Source organism: Corythoichthys intestinalis, chromosome 9, assembly GCF_030265065.1.
Source record: "Corythoichthys intestinalis isolate RoL2023-P3 chromosome 9, ASM3026506v1, whole genome shotgun sequence".
Classification (NCBI taxonomy): domain Eukaryota; kingdom Metazoa; phylum Chordata; class Actinopteri; order Syngnathiformes; family Syngnathidae; genus Corythoichthys; species Corythoichthys intestinalis.
In genome coordinates this window covers 8,329,490-8,340,451 of record NC_080403.1, presented here as the reverse complement: position 1 = coordinate 8,340,451, position 10,962 = coordinate 8,329,490, and the positions used below count along the sequence as shown (strand labels likewise).

Sequence of the window (10,962 nt, the reverse complement as noted above, 5' to 3'; positions counted from 1 at the left end):
CATTTAAACATGAGCCACTGTAGTTAACCTAATTTAGAAACAAAAATAAATTCAAATAGTAAAACAAAATAAACATCTGAAAATAAGTACAATGCAACAAGGACAGGAAAAAGCCAATGCTTGTAAGCAAGTATTGACAAAGCAGAGAAAACACTTTCCGCCTCTTACATTTAATCACAACGAGAGCATTTCCAATCAGTAGCAGTCGTTTGAGTTGTATTACACTTCTGACTGTAGAAACCATGATTGAAGAAACAAGCAATAGTAAAAGAAGAATAAGTAAAAGGAAAGGGGGCTACACATTTTTTCTTGTACAATTGTACACTAGGCTTGCAAATCTCATGAGACCAATACCTTTTGAGAAATACCCTTTTTATTGTTGCACAACTGCATGGTATTTTGGTGACATGATATTGCATATAATGAGAATCTACAACATATTTATAAAAAATATTGTCAAATACCTCTGCAAAGTATTTAAATATGTACTTACTAGAACCAATTTATTGGAACATTGGTGGAAGGTTATTGCTGAAAATGTCATTGATTTATTTGCAGGGAAGCGTCCAATTTGCGGTATATAAAATGTTAAATAAACCCTTTATTTATTTATTTATTTAGGTTGGTATTTGGCTCACAGTGATTGGAATTGTCATGGTCAATTGGAAACGTGTGTGTGCTGCGTGTTAAAGTGTTAAGGATGTGACCTGCAGTGCTTACATCCTCTGGCAAAGTCAATTATCAGTCAGACGTGAGCTCTTCACTGTCCCTGGAATCCACCTTTAATCTTATTTTGCCAATTTGAGGATCACTGAGAGGAGGTATAAAACAACACCCAGGACGGCAGACGCAAACTGGAGTGAGCTGGCGTTCAGCATAAATTGAGTCAACACCCTCTCCAATTTGGACGGAACAAAGCTCCCACATACGAACTTAACAACGATGGGTTGGGAAGGACAATTTGAGGCTAATGGCACCGAAGGCAAAAACTTCTACATCCCTATGTCAAACAGGACAGGGATTGTAAGAAGTCCCTTTGAATACCAGCAGTATTACTTGGCGGACCCTATGTGGTTCAAACTTCTGGCTCTTTACATGTTCTTCCTTATCTGCACTGGAACCCCCATCAATGGACTGACATTGTTGGTCACGGCTCAGAACAAGAAGCTCCGACAACCTCTCAATTACATCTTGGTCAATTTGGCTGTGGCTGGTCTCATCATGTGCGCCTTCGGGTTCACCATCACAATCACATCTGCTGTGAATGGCTACTTCATTCTGGGAGCAACAGCCTGTGCAGTTGAGGGATTCATGGCCACATTAGGAGGTAAGATCATCTTAGGAGTTATGAGGTTGGAGTGTTTGGAAAAAACAGAGAAACAAATAACCCACTTGTCTTGCAGGTGAAGTTGCTCTTTGGTCTCTGGTGGTCTTGGCTGTGGAGAGATACATTGTTGTCTGCAAACCTATGGGAAGCTTCAAGTTCACTGGGTCCCACGCCGCGGCTGGAGTTGCATTCACTTGGATCATGGCTTTTGCATGTGCTGCACCTCCTCTGGCTGGCTGGTCCAGGTACACCAGTACATTTCGACATCCTGTTTAAAAAACGCAGTTAAACTGGGTCCTGTCCTAGCTGACTAAGATCGAGAGGCAGAATGCACTCTGTGCTGATGATTATTCACTTAAAGAACTGACTCATACTCCTAAACTCATTCACTGCCTTTGATGGCCACAGACATTTGAACTGGGAGGGATGGCAGTGAATGATCATGTTTCAGGGCCGTTGACAGTGATCGATGCCAGATCCATTTAAACTTGGAGGGCTGGCACTGGGATTACTGCTTCAATGGTAGCGAAAGACTTAGTGAACCTTTCCTAGAGTTTTTTGGACTGTGGGAGTCAAATGAGAGTATTAAGCTCAAGAAGGAACGGCTCAAACATGTAGCCTTTTGCACTTGCTGAACGCTTGATATGGATGAAGATCATTATCTCTTAGTGTAGTAGCCTAACACAATATTAAAAAATTTCAACAGGTACCTCCCAGAAGGCATGCAGTGCTCCTGCGGACCTGACTACTACACACTGGCTCCAGGCTATAACAATGAATCCTACGTCATGTACATGTTTGTTGTCCACTTCTTCATTCCTGTCTTCCTCATTTTCTTTACCTACGGCAGCCTGGTGCTTACAGTCAAAGCTGTAAGTAATACAAAATATTTAATCACCAATCTTTTTGTTTCATTATACTAAAAAAAAAAAAATGTGAAATTTAACAGCATCTATGATTTTCTGTCTAGGCTGCAGCCCAGCAGCAGGACTCGGCCTCCACCCAAAAAGCTGAGAAGGAAGTGACACGTATGTGTGTGTTGATGGTCTTTGGTTTCCTTGTGGCATGGGTGCCTTATGCCACCTTCGCTGGCTGGATCTTCTTGAACAAGGGAGCTTATTTCTCTGCCCTGACTGCTGCTATTCCTGCCTTTTTTGCAAAGAGCTCTGCCCTCTACAACCCAGTCATCTACGTGCTGATGAACAAACAGGTTGGTACAGCATACTGTCTTAATATCTTTGTTGTCTGTTACAAATATTGTGACTATACCATTAACTATTCTCTATGCTAACTTTTTTTCCAGTTCCGTAACTGCATGCTGAGCACTATTGGAATGGGCGGCATGGTAGAGGATGAGACCTCAGTTTCTACCAGCAAGACAGAAGTCTCTTCTGTGTCTTAGATATGATGACACCTCAAAAGCTATGGACATTTTCCTTATTGATTGCATTCAGATTTTGAAAAAAAAATCCTATGAAAATACCATCTTGGACTTTTGCCAAATGAAATTATGGAAAATGAATGGACTTTGGATTTAACAGACAAATGAATATCTCACCTGTCAATATGTATATAAAACCAAGATACTGTACCAGAATGCTGCAGAGGTTATGCACCGTGTTGTCTATCTGTGTTTGTATCAGTGTGAATGAACTATAACTCCCTGTTCAGAGCTTGATTACACACAGGTTTGAACCTGCTGCATCATTTTAACACTCGTGATAATCACTTGTGGGGCTATTTTCATGTAATTATGTAATGTTTCGCTGGGCAACCAGTGTGAATGTTTTTATGTATTTAACACAAAAAACAAACAAAAAAACATAGAATTGAGTAAATAAATGCATGCATGAAAAGATTTGATTCCTCCTTTGAGTCTGATTTGTATGTAATGTTTCTTCTTGTTGTTAACCCTTTAACACTGAACGTGGCGGCGGCGACACGTTTAAGCATATCATCTCTGAAGCCTTGTCACGCTGGAATTACATCACCCACATGCCGCTGGTTGGTCTCATTGGAAAGTGCGGAAATTGAGGTTCATGCCGGTTTTTACTTGAAGTCAATCCACCAAGTAAAACAGGAGATAATGTCATTTGAGTTTTATTCAAGGGCGTAGGTTTGCATAGGGACGGTAGGGACATAACCATAGGCGGAGTTTGACTTTTGGGGTAGAGGGGCACACCATGTTGATGACCCCGAAGCGCAGTGTCAGCAATAAAATTAACTTACAAGAATATTTATAATAATAAGTTGAAAATAAGCGTTTTTTCCTCTCATCATTTTTGAGGGGAATTCTAAATCAGGCTCCTTAGGACAGCTATACTTTTTCATCAAGATTATCATCCATTGAATATGGAACGCCCACCGGTGTTCTGTCAAATTTTGTACCCCATCAGGAATTTCAAATTTGTGTTAAAAATGGCCGTGAATACAGCGGTTAAAAAGTAAACACTACAAACTTTCTTTAAATAAAGTAATATTTACTAACGTTTGATCATGGACGGACATATAGAAAAGTTCTCAGACACATCCTGCCATGTTAGCTGCACACAACTGCACGCCGCTTTCTCACTGTACGTCTTTGCCGTGTAGGTAAGCATTAATTTACGCCATATTCGTGTTGAACATGTATGTTTATGATGTTACTTGTTTATTTAGCACAAAAGAGGGCTTATTCACCGCCACAGCAGCTTTGGGAGCAAAATATTATAAGGGTGCAAAATTTGGCAGAACACCGGTGGTGACTCTGTTGTACAGGTAATGTCGTTAGCGGGGCAAATTGAAACTCTGCTCACCATTTTGGCGGTGCTCTCTGGCTTTTCATGGTCCACATTTTCAATCCTTGGTTCTTGCTCAATAATTGTTGTCGCTTATGAGAGCACTGGTTTGAAAAACTTGCGTATATCCATCTTACCTCTTCGTTCCTCAGGTGGTTTTGGCTAAGCAAAGCAAATGACCGTCTCAGGTGCTAGTTGTGTTACTTTGCATTGGTGGGTTTCTTGAATAAGACAACTTACTAAAAGAGTTGATGTTTTTTACAGACGGATCTCTAGTTACAGAACAGAAGAGTGGCATCAACATTAACTGTTCACTGGCGGGCTTTTTATCTCGAGCTCGCTTCGTATCTATGACTTCCGTGTGCTGTGACGAGCAGACATTACTAATCAAACACGCAGATGCGATTTGCTCATATCATTTCAATAGTCACATGATCTGTTCGAAAAATTTGACCCATTACAATTAAAAAAAAAATGCATTCATTTTTGTTGTTTGTTTTATTGCTTTACAACTTTTATAGACAATATTTTACTGGAAAATTCTTAATTTTAAAATCCTAAACACGTATAGGAAAGTCAAGTACATGCAATGACACTTTAGTGGCCACCAGGGGGGCCTGGCCCCCCCTTAAATTCAGCTTATGGACATAACATTACAACTTTTCAGCATGTTGAAATTGTCCCCACCATCTTTTAAGCTACCTTATTAGCATTTTATAATGAGTTCAGTTATATAGGTATTTAGATTGTCTTCCCATATGTTGTAAGGATAGAATTGACCTTACCATAGTATTAAGTTACCCTTTTTCAGTTTCTGAATGTTCTGGTCCATTTTTCCCACTCAAACGCATGTTTGATTGGGTGATAACGTGCACAAATATATTTTATACATTATTTATCTAAAAAATTAGGGCTGTCAAATTTATCGCTTTAACGGGCGGTAATTAATTATTTAATTTAATCACGTTAAAATATTTGATGCATTTAGTGCATGCGCGGAATGACCAGCTCATGCATTGCCTCAAACGGATGAAAATGAAGCCATTTTTTGCACATTGAGAGCTAAGAGGCAGAGAAAGGCGAGTGGACACAGGCATTCATTGAACCGCACCGTTTATTAGCATAAGCTTTGGCAACTCCTTCGCAACAAACATAAGTATCATTTAGTGAAAACACAACAAAAATATTACTATCTATCTCTCAAAAAAAAAAAAAAAAAAAAAAATGTTCACAAAAAGAAAAGCGCTTCAACTGGCATTCCCAATCAAAATGACTATGCAAAATACACACAAAACTTGCTCAGACTTTGGTCAAACTCAAAACATATTCAAACATTTCGTTCAGCTCAACAAACAACACTGGATGTAGTCACAATATACCAGCTATCAGAGGCCTCGTACGTTGTGAAGCCAGCACTCAAATGACAGTGAATGGAATGGATGGACCCAGTAAAAAGGGAACTACTGCGTCAGTCGAGGGACAAAACACACTCATTGGCTTGATTTCTAAGTAATTTAAAACTCTCCATTGACACCTTGTGGTGTATTTCAATCACTACCTTATGTAATTAAAGACACTGTGGAAGAACGGCAGGAAACACCGCTCAACGACGTCAACAATGGCGAGCTACTAGTTTATTTTTTGACTGAAAATTTTACAAATTTTATCAAAACGAAAACATTAAGAGGGGTTTTAACATAAAATTACTATAAATTGTACCAACATTTATCTTTTATGAACTACAACTCTTTCTATCCGTTGATCTCTCTCCATCTTGTGGATTTATTGTTATAATAAAGAAATACAGTACTTATGTACAGTATGTTGAATGTATATATCCGTCTTGTGTCTTATCTTTCTATTCCAACAATAATTTACAGAAAAATATGGCATATTCTAAAGATGGTTTGTGTAACGAACCCGTAAGTTTGTTTTACCTCTGAGACAGCAGCAAGGAGGAGGCTGACGAGGCTTTCCGGTTCACACCACTGAGTTTATTTAACAAACAATAAAACAGGCTAAAAACAGGTAAAAGAGGGTTGCATCGGTCCCAGCTTGGGCAGGGTGGTGTGGCGTTCGTATCTCCCTGGGCAGACGACACTGCTTCATGGCTCAGCACGGCAAACAAAAAACAAAACAAAACAAAAAAAAAATCACTCCACCTGAGCAGGCCTCCAGGGCTCCTGGGGGTTTAACCTTTCAAATCCCTGCTGGGCCACCCATCAAAGTATCTCTAAAAAAGTTAAGAACAGTCATAAAAATGTATAAAAACCATAAAATTTGGCCTGCACTGTAGTTCTGCCTTGTTTCTGCGACCTGCCACAGGACCAGATCTGGATCGCCTCTGCCTGGGCCCTCACCTTGCTCGTCCCCCCCTGCTCGAACAGTTCTCCGTGCCTCACCAAGACCCAAGACTTCTCCTTCCAAGATCATTGTCAATAAATCTGCTCTGAGCACTGCAATATTGGGTCTGTTTGTTCCCTGACCCTTGTCAGAACAAACTCGCCATAACATGGACCCAGCAGGCTCTTCCCTGTATGAACAGGCCGTCAACAACCAGGGCCAGCGTTTAGACAAACATGAGCAGCCCCTGTCTCGTCTGATCCAGAAAGTGTCTTAGCTTTCCCACATGGCTGCTTCATTTCACAACCGACCCACTGCCGAGGGGGAAACACCAGTGTGGCCTGAGTCCAACATCCCACCACCCACGAAATACTCAGGTTACCCGACAACATGCAGAATGTTTTTTAACCAGTTGAAGCTTATTTTTGTGTCTAAGCCCCGTCGCTTTTCCCAGGAAACAGCCATGATTGCCTCTCAGAATGCTGCAGCCCGAGTCCTCACAAATACAAGGAAGCTGGACCACATTACACCGGTTTTGAAATCGCTACACTGGCTTCCAGTGAGTCAAAGGATAGACTATAAAATACTACTGCTCGTCTACAAAACACTTAATGGCCTTGGACCAAAATACATGCTTGACTTGTTAGATTCCTATGAGACATCTAGACCCCTAAGGTCGTCTGGAACGGGTCTTCTGCATGTTCCAAGAACAAGAACCAAGCAGGGTGAGGCAGCATTTAGTTATTATGCTCCTCACCTCTGGAACAAGTTACCCGAACGTCTGAAGTATGCTCAAACTGTTAGCTCCTTTAAATCAGGGCTAAAAACGCTTTTGTTTAGCACTGCATATCCATAACTGTCTATATATTTCAATCTACCTGCCTTCTATTCCTCTTGTGCTTATCTCTATTGCTGATTTCAATGATTATTAGTAGTAGTAGTTTTTGCTTTATTTTAATTTTTGGTTTATTTTTATTTATTTATTTTTAATCTGTGATTAAATGCAATCTTTTGTCTTGGTTTTTACGTTGTGTTGATTTAAATGTGATTTTTATTGTCTTCATGTGATGTAAAGCACTTTGAATTGCCTTGTGTTGAATTGTGCTATATAAATAAATTTGCCTTGCCTTGCCTTGCCTCTAGCCAGTCTCCTGGAGGGGGCACCGTTGGGCTACTTCAATGCCCTTATGGAACAGAATTCCCCCCTTCTGGCCTCATATGAACATGTGGCAGCAGAGCTGAAAAAATCTATGACCACCCACTCCGCAAACAGCAAGCGTGCGCTCTCCTCCTTCAAATGAGGCAAGGCGGAGAACCCATCAGGGAGTACGTTAGCCGGTTTCGCTCCCTGGCGGTGGAATCTGGCTGGGACAACAAGGACCTAATTTTGTCGTTTAAGACTGGGCTTAACCCAGAGATCGGCAGGGAGATAGCGCTCAGGTGCCGTTTTTCGACGCTGGACGAAGTCATTGGCACCGCCATAGAAGTGTCGGACCAATATACCCAATGGAGGCCCCATCTCGTCAGTCCATCCGTTGGACGCACAGCTCCCCGAGGTATCGCGGAGGCCGCATCTCCCACCCAGGGAGAACTGATGCAGATTGGCAGAGTTAGGTTGTCTGCAGAGGAGCGCAGTCGTCGTATTTTGGCAAGATTCTGTCTTTACTGTGGGAAACCCGGGCATTTTGCTGTCAAATGCCTCAACAAGAGGCAAGATTACACACACAAACAGAAATTGTCCATCAGTCGCACCATCTCTCTGGGCATAACCTCTCGGGCCCAACCCACTGTGGTCTTAAGCTCACCTGTCTTCTATCTTCAGCCCAACCCACTGTGGTCTTAAGCTCACCTGTCTTCTATCTTCAGCAGAAAGCCCTGATCGACTCAGGGTCAGACACCAATCTTTTAAACATGGACCTGGCTAATCAACTTGGATTGCAGCTCATCAAGATGCCTTCACCTCTGGAAGCCGTGGTTCTGGATGGAAGCCCACTATGGCGGGTAACACAACGCACACCCATTATCCAGATGGAATTCCCTAGTCGTCATATCGAGAGTATCAGTTTTCATGTTTACACTTCACCACCCGAAGGACTCGTTCTCCGCTTGCCTTGGCTGAAGAGACACAACCCCCACATTGACTGGGACACCGGGAGGGTGGTCTCCTGGAGCCCGTCATGTGAAAGGACCTGCATAACACGTTGCATGGCGAAGACCCAGATTGCATCCACCACACTTATCGAACAGAAAGACGAACAAGCAGAGTTCCCGGCCGGTTCACGATTGCGCCATAAACCTACACCCGGGCTCAATACCACCCAGGGGTCGCCTGTACTCTTTGTCATAGCCTGGGTTTCCGGGCCTGATAAAGTATGTAAACGAGTCATTGGCATCAGGGCTCATCAGGAGATCCTCCTCTCCTGCAGGCGCAGGATTCTTCTTTGTTGAGAAGGACAAGTCCCTCTGTCCATGCATTGATTATAGGGGGCTTAACGAAATAACCATCCAGGATCGGTACCTGCTACCATTAATGTCCTCTGCTTTTGGGTGCGCGGGTCTTCACGAAGCTTGACTTACGCAATGCATACACCCTTATCACCATAAGGGACGGAGATTAGTGGAAAACCGCATTTAACACTCCCATAGGCCATTTCGAACATTTGGTCATGCCTTTTGCCCTGACAAATGCCCCAGCTGTCTTCCAAGCACTGGTCAACGACGTTTTGAGGGAGTTTCTGAATGTGTTTGTTTTCGTCTATTTGGATGACATTCTAATTTATTCCCCTGACCTGGACACCCACATTATTCATGTCCGCTCAGTCCTGGAAAAGCTACTACAAAACAGCCTGTTCGTTAAAGCAGAGAAATGTGTTTTTCACAAGCCAAATCCGTCTGTTCAGTTCATAGGTTTTGTCATCGCTGAAGGAGCAATACGCATGGACCCAGAAAAGGTTTGAGCCATCCATGAATGGCCCAGGCCCAGTTTACGCAAAGAGGTACAGTGTTTTTTAGGATTCGCAAATTTCTACAGGAAATTCATAAGGGGATTCAGTTCGGTGGCGTCACCGCTACACTCCTTGACGTCCCTCAAGTGTCGCTTTCAGTGGGACCCCAAGGCTCAAACACCTTTTCACCTCCGCTCCAATCCACAGGTTCCCTGATCCGACTCTCCAGTTTATAGTCGAGGTCGATGCTTCAGACTCAGGAGAAAGCGCGATCTTATCCCAACGCTCGCCCCTCACCGGTAAGATGCACCCATGTGCATTCCTATCAAAGAAACTCACATCCGCAGAAAGAAACTACGACGTTGGAAACTGTGAACTTTTGGCCATTAAGGTGGCTCTAGAAGAATGGAGACACTGGCTGGAGGGGGCGGATCAGCCTTTTGTTGTGTGGACCGACCACCGGAATTTGGAGCATCTCAGAACCGCAAAGAGGCTCAACGCATGACAAGCCAGGTGGTCCTTGTTTTTCACCCACTTTAATTTTGTCTTGTCATACAGACCCGGTTCCAAGAACGCCAAACCCGATGCCCTTTCCCGGGTGTTTCCCTCGGAGGGACGTGCAGAAGACCCAGAACCCATCCTTCCCAAATCATGCTTGGCGGGGGGCTTCCAGTGGCAGATCATCAAGAAGGTCCAAGAGGCCACCAAGGGACTGACCAACCCACCTGGTACCCCCACGGGGTTGCTTTTTGTGCCACAGAGCCTCCGAGGGGAGGTAATTCAATGGGGCCACGCTTCCCGATTTGCAGGACATCCAGGGAGCAGACGCACCCTTGCTCTCCTGGCCCGGAAATTTTTGTTGGCCGCACATGAGGAGCGACGTCGGGGATTATGTGGCAGCGTGTGTGGTCTGTTCCACCAACAAGACACCTAGGAGACCACCTGCGGGCGAGCTGCTCCCTTTGACTGTTCCGACACTACCCTAGTCGCACATCTCGGCGGACTTCATCACCGGACTGCCACCTTCGCAGGGGAAGACCACAATTCTGACGCTGGTGGACAGGTTTTCGAAGATGGTCGGATTCATCACCTTCCCAAAACTGCCCACCGCTAAAGAGACGGCCAGCGCTCTGCTCGACGAGGTGTTTAAGGTCCACGGCTTTCCGTCAGACGTAGTGGCTGACAGAGGGCAACAATTCGTGGCTCGTTTCTGGAAGGCGTTCTGTGGGCTCATTGGTGCCACAGTCAGCCTGTCGTCAGGGTTCCATCCTCAAAGCAACGGGCAAGCGGAGAGAATGAACCAAAGTTTGAAAACTACTCTGCGCTGTTTGGTTTCCAAACACCCGACCACGTGGGCCCAAAACATCAATCATGTGGGTCGAAGTCACCCACAACTGCCTGCCATGCTCTTCATCTGGTTTTTCCCCATTTCACGTTGTGTTTGGGTATCCAGCCCCCCTTTACCCACAGACGGATACACCCACCCGAGTACCCTCTGCCGTGTTGTGGATCCGCCGCAAGAAGAGGGTGTGGAACCAAGCCATAGCCAGTCTCATCAGGAGCACGGCCC

At 43.9% G+C, this 10,962-nt stretch overlaps 1 protein-coding gene across 1 annotated transcript; it reads left to right on the top strand.

Annotated features, from left to right (window-relative positions):
- Nucleotides 1-841: 841 nt before the first annotated feature.
- On the top strand, nucleotides 842-3,185 carry LOC130921264 (green-sensitive opsin-like). Its single transcript, XM_057844934.1, has 5 exons — nucleotides 842-1,327; nucleotides 1,404-1,572; nucleotides 2,034-2,199; nucleotides 2,298-2,537; nucleotides 2,631-3,185. Exons 1-5 carry the CDS (start codon nucleotides 943-945, stop codon nucleotides 2,727-2,729), a joined length of 1,059 nt encoding a protein of 352 aa, XP_057700917.1. The 5' UTR covers nucleotides 842-942; the 3' UTR covers nucleotides 2,730-3,185.
- The last annotated feature ends 7,777 nt before the right edge of the window (nucleotides 3,186-10,962 follow it).

Coding starts and splice junctions, on each gene's coding strand:
- LOC130921264 (XM_057844934.1), top strand. CDS start 943: ATGGGTTGGGAAGGACAATTTGAGGCTAATGGCACCGAAGGCAAAAAC. Junction 1,328..1,403: donor ATTCATGGCCACATTAGGAG/GTAAGATCATCT, acceptor CTTGTCTTGCAG/GTGAAGTTGCTCTTTGGTCT. Junction 2,538..2,630: donor ACGTGCTGATGAACAAACAG/GTTGGTACAGCA, acceptor CTTTTTTTCCAG/TTCCGTAACTGCATGCTGAG.